We start from the raw sequence: 14,141 nt of genomic DNA, 5'->3' as shown, positions 1-14,141 counted from the left end.
GTGTTGGACATTGGAGTGGTAGTCGGATCAACAAAAAGAGGTAACAGAAACAGCAGTGAAGGTGGAGGTGGACGCAAAGCAGTAGTAGAATTGGAAATGCCATTCAGCTGTTAGCAAGTCCCACCATTCAGATGGTTTGGAGCATGTCTGTCATAGTAGAACTGTAGAAAATCTTTCCCCTCTTTGCTTTTTTCCAGTGTCTAATTAGAGTTCCAGGAGTTTCCACATATTTTCCTGTGCTCATTGGAATTTATTAGACCATATTATTATCATTGGATCATATAAAAAAAACATAGTACCCCTTTCCAAAGAGTGCTTTTACTCTTTGGAAAGTTCCCTAGTAATAATCCATTTATAAAATTGAGAAGATTCTTTTAAAAAATAATAAGCAGTATTTGGAAGGGGAAAGCCATATCAAATAGTCAACCTGAATTAATTGTACCAGCACTGAATCAGTTGATTCATTCATCAGAGTCTTGGTAATGCAAGTTTATAGGAAAAATAGGGAACACCAGTCCAAAAAAGAACACAATCTACCTTGCATATTTTGTATTATTTATTTTCTGGCAAACATACAGAAACAGTGGTGTACTCCAACCAGTCTGTAAAATTGGGAGAACTTATAGGCTAGTTCCACTTGAAATCCTCCCTGATGAGATATGGGTAGTCCTTGACTTATAACTATTTGTTCAAAGACTGTTTGAAGTTAAGGTGGTACTAAACTAAGGAACATATAACCACTTCTTGCAGTTACAGCCATTGTAGTGCTCCTGAAGTCATGTGATCAAAAGTCAGGTGCTTGATAACTCATGCACATTTCACGACTGCAGGAGCACTTCAACTCCCCCACTATCTTATCTTCTCCCCATCTACCATGTTTTCCTGAAAATAAGACCCAACCGGAAAATATGCCTAGAATGATTTTTCAGGACACTCGTAATAACAAGCCCCAGTTAAGATCATCAGCCAGATGGATGCATTTAGTACTGTATTTTCCCCAAAATAAGACCTAACTGGAAAATAAGCTCTATTGCGTCTTTTGGAACAAAGATTAATATAAGACCCGGTCTGATTTTCGGGGAAACCCAGTATGCCCTTTTGGCACCCTGCATTCTGCAGCCCTAACTGACCTTCGCAGTCTTCTTGCTTCTGCTACTGATCAAGAAGGCCTGGCCCGGCCCATTGCAAGGCAGCTTCTGGCTACACAAGGGTTTCTTCTTTGTAAGGCCTAGGAAAGATGGTCCTGCTTGGTCAGCAGTTGCCTCGTGAAGGGTTGGGGCGAGCAGGCCTTTGCCAGTAGCTGGGGAGGCAGAGTGCAGGGTGGTGAGGGAGACTGAGGCTGGGACTGTGCTGGGGTGGCTGAAACTTCCTAAGTTGGCTGTGGTTTTGAGCCATATTACTGGGGCAGCTGGGGCTTCCAGTAGTAACTGAAACTTTTTGTTGTGCTGCGATTCAGGGATTTCTTCCATGCAAATCAATGTAGCCAACTGATTTAATTTCATTTGACTTATCCATAATCTTTGGCACCCAAACATAAATGTGCAGTACTTCATAAATCTTCATGTGCTGATTTCAGTTTTTAGTTTTAGTTAAGTACAGATAATCTCAAGACTGCAGACAAACTTCAGAAAAGATGTCAAATAGGGAAGTTAAACAGAGTTCTTAAATTACTGGTAGAGAGACAAAAGCCACCCAATCTCTACCAATAATTGAGATTACTTCACCAATAAAAGAGTTTTTAAGAATTATTCCATATGTGCAAACATCAATTCTAACTTCAGAAAAGAGGAGGGCATTAACAAGAAGTCAGCTTAGCCTGTGCAAGATATGGGTTACTCACAGAGTATTGAGAAGGGTATATAGCCAATTAGAAGCTTCAAAGACTTGATTACAATTAAGAAGATACTGTATATATTACATCAGTGCTGTGCAAGCTGCATTGGTTAACAATTTGTTTCCAACACCAATCTGAGGCATTGGTGTTGATCTTTAAAGCTCTAAGTGGCATGAAACCAGGTTATTTGAGAGACAGTGTCTGTTTGATTTCATCTGCCTGTCTCACAAGATCCAACAAAGTGGTCATTTTATGGGTTTTTTTTGTCCAGGAGTTCCAGCTGGTGGGTCTTAGGTGGCAGTCCATTTTTGCTATGACATCTGCATTGCAGAATTTTCTGCCATCTGAGGTGAGGATGGCTTCATTGCTTCTAAACTTCTGAAGGTTCTTCAAGACCTGGTTATTCCCCAGGAAGAGGTGAATTAATGAGGTGGCTTCATATTATGAACATTCCTTCTTCTATTTATTTCTTTGCTTTAATTTTGTTCCAAAACATTTTCTAATTTTTTAAATATAATTATTAATGATAATTGTTTTTAGACATTTATTTTTTTAGTCTTATATGCTGCATAGAGTCACTTGTTTTATGAGATGAGTGGCTATATAACCTAGACAAACAAACAGAAAAATAAAATTCTTCCAATTTTTATTTTGTTTTACTTGCTTTTCCATGATCCATATGTAAAATGATGTTTACAGTTAAGGTGTATGACATCTATGACATTGGCCAGATATACTTGAAATATTCCCTGCCAAAAGTCTGTTAGATTGGTTATACCCTTTGTCATTTTCATAAATCTATGCCACCTACTAGTAATTACTCTGTTTTCCCACAGGTGCTTGAAAAGATTGATTTATTGCTCATCCTAATAACTTCCAGGGTATAAAAGTCAAACTAACCAGTCTATAACTCCTCAACTTCTCCTTCTTAAATATAGATGTCACATATGTGTCCTTCTTTAGTCTTTTAAGATTTTTTTTTTCTTCTGCAGGAATAAGAAATAATTGCTCAGGCTCCAAGATATCTCTCCAGCATTTGATAGTTATTCTTTGATGTGTGCTTTTCTTTCCCAATCCACATCTGGTTTCCCTTCCATGTTTGTCATATATCAACATTCTGCAGCATGCAGCATATAAAAAACGGGCTCTGAATCAGCAAGTGGTCAGAGAACTGTCTCAGAACATATCTGAATGTCTGCAGTGTCAGTCAAATCTTGGGAAAGAAATTAATGGCAACCTCTAATAGCAATTATAATTGTAAAAAACAACAACCCAGCAATGTTTATATGGTATAATGTTTATTCATATGAAGGATAGGTAGAGCCAATTTTATGTAACAAGAAGATAAAAGAGTGAATATCACACCTTATAGGAATAATAAAGATGCACAGATGACAGCGTTCATCTACTGTTTTCTGTTAAGTTTAACTGTTCATGAAGAGGATTTTCCTAGAGAAAATACTTCATAGCTTTAGAGCACATATTTTAGGCAGGTTCAAAAGTAGCACATTTTTATCTCTATCTGATTTATATCATGCTGCTGTTTTGGTGGCCCACAATAACACACAAAATATAATAATATTAAAAAATATACAATATAAGTACAGTACAGTAAGTACAATTCCTGGCATCAGACCCTATAGGCCCTCTGGGATAACTCTGTTTTCAACTTTTTCCAAAAGGCAGATGGGAAGCCATTCCAGAGAGCCAGACCCATCACAGAAAAATGTTTCCAGGCTTCGGCCTCTCCAACCTCCCAAAACTGGGACAACCAGCAGCTTCTGACTGCTCAACCAAAGTGGCCAGACTGACTCTAGTGGGGAGAGGCAGCCCTGCAGATAATTTGGCACTAAGCCATAATATAGGTTAAATGAGGTATCTCTATTCATTTTTCATATCTGGAATTAATAAAAACAGAAGTCTATAGCAGACTGCCATAGAATTATTTCTGTGTGACTGAAGGAAAAGTGTGGGCTATAAACTGGTCTGTGTTTCAAATTAATTTCGCTTTCCCTATGGGTGCCTCCAGTTACTGTTGTTCTTCTGCAACTGCCCTATTGTGTTAATGGAATTTTGTAGGGGGTTCATATGACATTATTTTTATTTGTAACCTCTCATAATTCCAATTACTTGCTCCATATTTTTTTCTTAAAAGATGAAGTAGTTGCACTTTAACTTTTAATTGGTTATACTAGGGTGGTAGTCTTTTATCTGACAATACCCAATGAAGATTAAGGTGGAAGGGGCTTAAAAATAAGCTTTATGACTTGCAATTTTTAACTATGTTTATCTGGCAAGGAGCAAATGGTTTCTTCTCCAGATTTTTGAAAAGTGTGTATATTGAAATCTCCCAGAACATACATAATCTACAATGCTTTTATTGTTGTTGATGATGTTGTGGCTTTTTAGGGGGGAATCCTGACATAACCAGTTACACCAGAGAGACTTAAAATCATAACTTTAAGTCAACTACAGCTGTTCCAGAATTTAAAAAAAATATTTTTACTTTTCTCCCAATTCAATTTTTGCCATTTAAATGATTTAGCACACTTTATCAATGATGTAGTTGATGACTCAACTAGAGGTTGAGACCTGTCCTACAAGCATGACCCTATCCCTCGAATTGCTAGATGGTGCTATTTTAGTTTGATTTACAGGGCAGACTGAATTTTTGTCTTCTGTAGAAGTGCTTGTCTATTATTCCAGCTCCTTAAGTAAGTTTTTAAAATATGGAAGTTTTTAAAACTTTTGAAAGAGCACTAGTCCTGTGATGCAGAGACAGTTGAATTAACCCAAGAAAGAGAACCAGATTTTACCATTGTGTGTTGCTTATTTTGTCACTAATGTGTGCATTACAATTTTTCTGATCTTTTTACCAACATGGAGTTTCATGCAGCCATCTTTTGGAGTGTTTTTATTATTTTAGATAGAGGATTCATTTTTGTCTACTCCATGGCTGAGTGCTGACACCAGCCTTAATACACAATGGAAGTCTATAATGCAGATAGTAAAATGTATGCTATCACACTTTTTCTAGACTGAAGTATAGCACTTTGATGCAGCAATCTGTCTGTGCCTTAATTCTCTGCATTAATGCATTCTCAAAATCCACATTTGACTGGAGAAGGAAAACTGAAATATCACTTCCCCATAAAGCAATCTTCCCCAACTTCTCCATCAAAGTATTGGACTATAATGTACAGAATATTGCTCAAGAATTCTGGAAGTATTCATCTGGATGACATAATGTTGGGAAAAATGTGTCTTAGATATACTTATTAATGCAGATATATTTGTGACAATATATTATATAATATGAATTATTTGGTGAATATTAAAAATGGCATAATACCACTGAAATATACACTTGCAGAACTGAATTTATATAAGAAATCTGTTAAATATTCTAAATATGTTGACTTTTAGAGGAACTCAACTATAAGAAATCCAGTCAGTACGATAAGTGGCTGCAGCTTAAGAGAAGTTGGGACTGCAGTTTTAAAACAGGCAAAAGAAAAAGATCATAAAGATGTAAGACTAAACATTCCCCTCAAAGGAGGCAACTTAAATCAAATAAACTTCTGCATACCTATCTGACAGCACTAACTATAAAGATGATACATTTATTTCAGGGATGCATGATGTTTTTTCCTCATACAAAATTCATTTTTATTGTGTTCATCTTTATTATATGGTCAAACATCAATAACACAAGAACATTAGCAATGTACTTCACCCTGTTTTCACATTTCTAAAGTTTTTTTTTATTACTTTCACTTCACCATTGGTAGGAAAGCCCACTGTTTGATGCAGATATTTCAAAGGAATTTTTGGTTATAAGGTCAGACATGTAAGTTAGGAAGTGGGTAGACAGTGTGACAGCAAACTGAATATTTTGCTTCATTACATTACATATTTTACCCAAAGTCCATTTACTAAGAAGCTGACTGAAGTGCCTTTCTCATTATATATGGACACACACACACAGACACACACACTGTGTGTTTGTTTGTGTGTCTGTGTTTGTGTGTGTGTCTGTGTGTGTGTGTGTAATTTGTGTATTTGTATACAGTGTACGATACACTCACATACACACAAAAAAACTTTTTAACCATTAAGGAAATGGTTACCATGTAACCACAATAACAAAAATAAGACAAAAACCAGAACAAGAATAAGAAAGTAAGGAGAAAAACCTGGAACACATCTCATCTCAAAGAGCGTATGAGTGTTGTGATGGCGGGAAGGTTTATGGACCCAAAATCTTCCATTGCCTTCTAAAATGTGGAACCTGTTTGTAATGTATTAGGATTTTTATTTGAACTGTTTCACGTGTCTGTATGCTGCTTAATGTTGCTCAATGGTGTGTCTGTGTAACAGTCACTGACTAAGCCAGACTTGTTCTCTCCAAGATCATTGGATGATTTGGGGCGGGAATGGGTTCCTTTAAACCTATTGGCCGCTGCCTAGTGTCCAACCGTATATAAGTAGCTGCCTCTGTTTCAGTTCTGTTCTGTTTGTCTCAATAAAGCAATGTTCCTGTTTGCAACCTTCTGTCTTGCTTATTGCCTGCAAAGAACTGGCTGCACAACACTGGCGATGAGGATGGGATGCTGCTTCTTTGAAAGAGCTTGAAATCACCAGGGGTGAGGCCAGCACCCGCGTTCCACCCCCCCCCCGGTCTGCCTAGCAAGCCACACTAGAGACCACCCTGCCCTGTGGACTAGTCCCAGAGCATATGAAGCAGCAGCAGCATGAGGCAACGCGAGACACGAGCCGCGAAGACTTCTCACCATGTCGAAGGTCAGAAAGCTCGAGGAATTCGATGTCACACACACGGAGAGATGGACATCCTACATTTCAAGAGTAGAGAACTACCTCCATGCAAACCAAGTTGCCAAAGATGGCCTGAAGGCTGCAACACTTCTCTGTGTCTGCGGGTCTGCAACATTCGACATCACAGAGAACTTAGTTGCACCGGCACAGCTGGAGTCCGTTACTTACGCAGACCTGAAGAAACAGCTTGGTGACCATTTCCAACCAAAGCTGTCGGTGATAGCATGGAAGCATGCCTTGGAACAGCAAGTGCAACAACCGGGTGAGATGGCCACAGAGTTCATCGCGGCATTGAGGCAAGCTTTGCGCCTCTGCCAATTCTCGGATTTGGAAGAAAGGCTTAGAAATCGTCTTGTCTGTGACTAAGGAGTAGAGAGCTCCAACAAAAACTTTTCGCAAAGAAGACTCTCTCGCTCCAAGAAGCCTTAAAAGAAGTTATGGTGGACGAAGCTGCCAGCAGGCGTTGCGGCCTGCCAAAAGCACTGAAGAAGCCATCCACCATGAGGACGCTGAACATCAAGAAGACATCAACTCCGACCACGAAGTTGACAAGATCCAACAGCACCACAACAAGGAACTGAAGCCCCCTTACAAGGCAGTTCCCTTCCTTCGATGTTTGGGCTGTGGCAGCCACCACCAATGAGGTGACTACTGATTCCAGTCAGCCACGTGTCAGGCCTGTGGGAAATCCAGCCACATCACAGTCATCTGTAGAGGTGACCACAAGGACCGTCAACCGGATGAGCCAAACAGGAGAGGTACCGCGGCACTGGGACAGCATAGAGTAGGGTTCTGCTCCAGTCGCAGGAGTGTCTGCCATACAGGAGCTCGCCACCCTCTTAAACCAAAACTTTGGCTTCAAGTCAAGCTGCAAGGCGTTCCTTGCAGGATGGAACTGGACACTGGTTCAGCTGTATCCATTATTTCACTTGAGACTTACCGGTTCATATGCAACCGCAGCAAGAGGTGGGCCAAGCTTAGGCTGTCCAACATCATTTTAACTGACTTCCAGAATTCCTGAGTAGCCGTCAAAGGCAAGGGCACTTTGGCCGTCAAATTCAAGAGTTTTTGGGGGCTCCTAGATGTAATTGTGGTGGAGGGCCAGAGAACGAGTTTAATTGGGCTTGATTGGTTTGATGCACTGGGTATTCAAGTAACCGGGATCCACTGGACACAAGCAGAGAACTTGGCGTCAGTATGTGAGGAATTCGCAGATGTTTTTGATACAAGCCTGGGAGAGTACAAGGGCCCTCCGATAGCCTTTAAGCTTCATCCTGCTGTAACGCCTATTAGGATCAAGCCCTGTCGAGTGCCATTTGCACTAAAACACAAAATCGATGCAGAGCTGGACAAGCTAGTCAGTCAGGGGGTATTACAGCCTGTAGATGGGGGTGAATGGGAAACTCCCATTGTCATGCTACTTAAGGCCAACGGGGAGATCAGAATTTGCGCTGATTACAAGTGCACCATTAACCGGGCACTACAGCAGCACACATACCTGGTGCCAGTTGTTAGCCACATTTTGGAATCGCTGCAAGGGGGTACCATGTTTACTAAGTTAGATTTGGCACAGGCCTATCAGCAGTTACCTGTGGATGAGGCCACAGCGGCTGCACAAACAATTGTGACACACAGGGCGGCTTTTAGAGTCAAACACTTCCAATTCAGGGTTACCGTAGCCCCAGGAATCTTCCAGGGAGTTATAGAGCATACGCTCAAGGCTATTCTGGGGGTCTGCCCCTATTTTGATGATGTGCTCATCACTGGTGAGTCCACTGAGGTGCTAGCAAGGAGGCTCAAAGATGTCCTTCAACGGTTCCGCACAGCGGGATTCAAGCTGAAGAGGTACAAGTGTAAAATTGGGGTCCCTTCCACTGAGTTCTTGGTATTCTGTATTGATACTGAAGGCATCCATCCTGCGGAGTCCAAGCTGAAGGCAATTCAGCTGGCACCAAGCCCCAGATCCAGAGGAGAGCTCCAGGCACTCCTGGGCCTCCTGAATTTTTACCATGCATTCCTTCCTAACAAGGCCGCAGTGGCAGAGCTGTTACACTGTCTCTTAGATAAAAACACCCCATGGAAGTGGACCAAGGTTCACAAAAATAGTTTTAAGGCAGTAAAATCACTACTGTCCTCAAATTCAGTGCTTACGCACTTTAATGAAAACTTGCCTGTATGCATTGCAAAAACTAATTATATGTAGTTCTCTTTTAGTGACCATAATTAGGAACTTGGTGATTAGTGAAGTGTTCACTAAGTGAAACTGCAATTATGCTTATGATCTTACTTCAATTTTCCTTTGTTTTACAGACCTGCAAATGTTGTAAATGTGAGAATTGGTGGTAAAGTTACTCTGTTATCACCATTGTAACTGTGGACCATCACTAAACAAAGCAGTTACTAAAAGAGGACTGCCTGTACTTTTTGTTTTCTTGGCTGCATGTTAGAGAGTTGGGTTTTTATACTGTATTTGCTTTGGCTGTAAAGGAAGACATGTCTCCTGCAATTTTTCTCTCCTACATAAGTTATTGACAATATAAGAACTCTTATTTTCTTCTGCATTTTGTCATCGCAGCTAGGAATAATTATTGGAACAGCAAGAATGTCAAGATTACATTAAGCTAATCTAAGTGTTAAAAAGTTACCATTTGTTATTTTATAATAAATGTGAGATCTGCCTTCACCCTTCTGGTTTTCAGAAGGGCCTTAAAACCTGGCTTGGCCAGTTGGCCTGGGGCTTTGATAGAGGTGGTTGGTGCAGTGATAGAGAAGGATGCATCACCCTCACTCTACTTGAGCTCTTGGTTTTGTTAGCCCATATAAACTCTTGGAACTTTAAATTGTTTTTGTATTTGTAACTTTTTTTGCATTTTTACTGCACTGTAAGCCACCTAGAGTCACTTTGGATAGCAAGATGGGCACACATATATTTAATAATAAATAAAATATAAAATCTTGTTCTCACAGTCATAATTTAGCCATGCTCAACAGAAGAGTTTAGTTTTTAAAATATGTATCTATTTGGAAAAAAAATCCTAAATTCAGGCAGTTAAGTACTTATAATTTTATGGGAAAACCTTACTTTAATAATTTATAAAAGCAGATAGCAAAAAAGTTTTTTAGGCCGTAGAATTTAACCAAACTATATGGAAAGGAACACTATGGCCAGGAAGCAATATGAGACAGGATTAAAAACAAAGAGCAGGAAAAGTAATACTATTGATTATAGCAGGTATAAGACCTTTAACTATAGTCCAGAAAATCTTTACAGGGAATGGAACATCTTACACCTATGCCAAATCAATCAGAAAGTGAGAGAGGCAATAGCAATAGCAATAGACTTATACACCACTTCATAGTGCTTTACAGCCCTCTCTAAGCGGTTTACAGAGTCAGCATATTGCCCCCAACAATCTGGGCCCTCATTTTACCAACCTTGGAAGGATGGAAGGTTGAGTCAACCTTGAGCCATTCAGAATTGAACTACCAAACTGCAGTCAGCCGGCAGTCAGCAGAAGCAGCCTGCAGTACTGCATTCTAACCACTGTGCCACTAGGGCTCATTGAATGCTCAATCATTCCATAATTCCTTCCTTCAGCTCTGTGATATGGTACAGTACACAAGATCAGCTTTGATTCAGAAACTAGCAGTTCTCCTTTCTTTTAGATCTAACATACATCATATATTTGTCCATATATGACTAGACAACCATTTATCTGAAATGATATAGGGTTTCCTACCTGAGCAGGTCCCTTCCAACTCTATTATTATTATTATTATTATTATTGTTATTGTTATTGTTATTGTTGTTGTTATTATTATTATTATTATTATTATTATTATTATTATTATTATTATTATTATTATTAAACTAGAAGGGACATAATGAATCATTTACTCCTATTACAAGAAAAGATATCATATTCCTATTTAGATACTATTAGGAAACCCTAGATCAGGTGTTTGCTGTCATCTTAACACGCGGTTTGTAAGCAGATATGGCAAAAATAGCAATGCCCAAGGGATCAGAAAATATCAGTTTAAAATTTCTAATGCTAAAAGGGTAATACTAAAAGACTACTTTAGATTCAACAGGCTGGATGAATTCTCTTTGGGGCCAAGGTCATAGAATATATGGTGGTAACATAGCTCCTGAGTTTCTTGAGGAATGATTACTGAACTTATTTCAACTCTCAAATTGGTAGAGAAATTGGTCACTCAGAACAACCACGGAAGTTGATGAGAGAGTACATCCCTTTTAGTTCTGTAGGACCTTCTTAGCAGTAGTTCCCTTTGAATAAGACATTGTCTAGAGTCCATTGGAGGGAATAGATCAATGGGGCATTGCCTGTGATAGTTCAGATCAGCATGTACAAGGATGTAACAGTTCGTGAGGCGTGCTTTCTCCTGCTTCACCACACAGTAGCAAAGGGGAGACTAGTCAGTCACTTATCAAAATTCAGAATTTTCCCATCCTTGCCCCAAATTATATCAGTATTTTGACTGGTGAATTATTTCCTGTCACCTGTAATGTTCAGAAAGACACAGGACATCAAAGCCAGAAAAATTAAGCAATCACTATGCTTAACATACCTCAACACGAGAAAACTTTAGCAGACATAATAGATGCAGGATAGGAACTGGCAATAAGATCACCAAATGTTATGTCAATGTAGTTTCCTACTTCAGGATGGGTGAGAAATAGTTGGCCAATGGGGAAAAGCATGACTGGTTGCCAGTCCCCTCACATTTGGCAACAAGATGTGTTGGAATGGTTCTGATCTCTTGTATCTGATGGTCACGGAGCTCTTAACTAGCTGTGCATTATTCTCTTAGCTTACAGGAAGAATTTTTTTTTAATCCCATTTATATCCCGCCCTTCTCCGAAGACTCAGGGCGGCTTACAATCTAAGCACAAATCAATGTGCTTAGCAATAGCCTTCATTCTATGTATATGCCTGCTTATTAGGGCTTTTGCCCCCCCCCCAGCGGCATTATTACAAAGTCATTATTACAAATTCATGGTTTCTCTATTATATGAAAAAATGGATTATATAGTAATTCTGAAGATAGGTATAATCACTTACCCATCCAAGAGGGTGACAACATTTTTCCTAGGTCTCCCAATATTGGGCCCATATAGACTGGCTCTGGAGTAGGTGCGGATTAACTGTAGCAGTCTCTTCAGCTGCATATAATCCTTGCCCAACTGAGTGCCATTTACTGCTCGTCCTGTGAGGGTTCGGTAATTATTTGGTTCTGTAAGAAAACAGAAAAAAACATTAACCAGCCTTGACAACATCCTGACAATTCACGTGATAAACCTTCACTACTCTGGAGGCATTACATGTAGTCCTTGACTTAACAATGGTTTGAAGTTACAACATCCTTGGGAAAAGTGACTTATACTCATTCTCAAAATTATGATTCTTGCACTACCCGTATGGTCACATGACCTCAGTTTAGATGCTTGGCAACTGGTATATATTTACAAAGAGTTGAAGCATCTTGCGGTCACATTATCATGGTTCTCAGCTAGTTTTTGATAAGCAAAGACAATTGGGGAAGCTGGATTCACTTATTGACAGGGCTAATTCACTTAACAACCACAGCAAAAATGGTTGTAAAACCAGGTCTCATCACATGATGACTCACTTTATGATCTCACTAACTTATGATGGAAATTCCAGTCCCCATTGTGATTGTAAGTTGAGGACTATCTCTATGCATAAGGAAATGATGTCATATGTCTTTACAAGGCATATCTCTTAGTCATCTATCTATTGGAATGAATTTAATTGACTTAATTCTGGATACAGTGATGTAAGATCACACTGTAAATATATTTATCCCCAGGTACTTGTAAATGTTCTCACTTATGCTTATATACTTATGCTTATATATTTATTGCACTTACAGGTGCCTGTGTTTATTCAACTCATTTGTTCTGTTTGGATCCCTGTAGGGATGAGTTGCACTAACATTCCATACAGCAATACTTTATTGAAAAAAGTTCCAAAATAATGCTTCTTTGGTCCTCCCATTTCCTTCCCTTCTCCAAATCCCCATCCTTAAAGTTCACTTACCGTTGCCCAGCTCCCAGGAGATATTGTACTTCTTGCTGGCACTATACTTGAGCAGGCTGAGAGCATTGGAGCTGTTCCAGGAATTGTTGGGATTCCGGCGCAAAGCATTTAGTGCAAAGATGAGATGCAGGCCAGAGCAGTCAGCAAAATTATAAAGTTTGTCTAGAGACCTGGCTGGGAAAAAAACAAATCCAACCTGAAACTCAAATGCAAAGAGCCTGGGCAACAAAAAATTAGCTACAGATTCTGCCAAACTGGTGTGAACCGGCTGACTAGTTCCATGCCAATCATAATCTTCAAACTGGAAGAATAACGTTCAAAGCAAGGAATTGTTTCTGCAATTAATTCTTAAAATTCAAGTTTTAGAACTGTCTTAAGGTGCTTAGAGAAAAACTCTTCTTGCTTTGCACCTCCAACTGAGTCATACTAATGGCCAGTGATACAGATGGTTGTGCTCATCCTTATTTTCATCCCTCATGGATTGAATAAATAGAAAAAGTAGAAAGTTTGGAATTCTGGAAGTGGCATCCACACAGAGAACCGGTTGTTCACATATTTGAATCTCACCACTGGAACTAGTATGCTGCTCCCCCTACTCTGTTGATTAAACCAATAAAATAAAATAAAACATCTAAATGGAATTTAGATCTAACCAGTGAATCTTGTGGAACATCTTTTTTTAAAGGTAAGTGAAACTTACTGATTACTTAGTGAATACTGAAGAGACTACTATAATGTGTATCAGAAATCCTCCTACCACTCCCCCAAAAATAATTCCAGCAGAGAGAAACATGTCCATGTACTCATTCTTTGATGAATTTGCAGATATTAATGGAGCTAAACTGATATAAGAAGCAGCCATAAGAGTCTTTCTGTGCTGAAAAGCAAGTTTGAGCACAGCAGGCAGTCGTTGGGGGGGAGATCTCTAAGGTAAAAGGTCATGGATGCTAAATAGGCCCAGACGGCTCACGGTTTGCTTTTTATGGGGCCAAAGACTGGGTCTTCTCCCCTGGGGGAAATCTGTTGTCTCTCAGGTCTCAGTCATTCCTTGTTACACTAGCCCCCATTCTGTTTAGGTCATGCAATTTCTGAGGAAACCTTGACTTTTGTAAGCATCTTGGGGCCTCCTGTTTGCATATGCTCATTTTTTAGCACAGTCAGAGCCAGCTCCAGTTTTTGATAAAAAATCCTAAGATTTTTCCCAGCCCAAAGACATTATTTTTCTCGGAAAGTTCCATATTTTCTGGTGTGAGGTGTGGGAGTAAGGAGAGATGCTGCAAGCTTTAAGTGGAATCAGGTGCTGTTTTCCTGCAGGGACATCTGGAAAATGTCAAGATCCTTGGTGTAACAGGTACTGGCAGATGAGCCCAATGCTTCCCACACAA

At 39.5% G+C, this 14,141-nt stretch overlaps 1 protein-coding gene across 1 annotated transcript in view; it reads right to left on the bottom strand.

Annotated features, from left to right (window-relative positions):
• HPSE2 (heparanase 2 (inactive)) overlaps positions 1-14,141 on the bottom strand; it is a gene marked incomplete at both ends in the record, with an annotated part of 178,476 nt that overhangs the window by 30,693 nt on the left and 133,642 nt on the right. Inside the window, 2 exons of the mRNA XM_083364364.1 lie at positions 11,758-11,929; positions 12,757-12,930. Coding sequence (XP_083220490.1) covers positions 11,758-11,929; positions 12,757-12,930 — 346 coding nt within the window. The remainder of the gene's footprint in view (positions 1-11,757; positions 11,930-12,756; positions 12,931-14,141) is intronic.

The sequence above is a fragment of the Vipera ursinii genome, assembly GCF_947247035.1.
Source record: "Vipera ursinii genome assembly, chromosome: 5".
NCBI lineage: Eukaryota > Metazoa > Chordata > Lepidosauria > Squamata > Viperidae > Vipera > Vipera ursinii.
The sequence above is the reverse complement of the archived record's forward strand: the minus strand, read 5'-3'. Positions and strand labels throughout refer to the sequence as shown.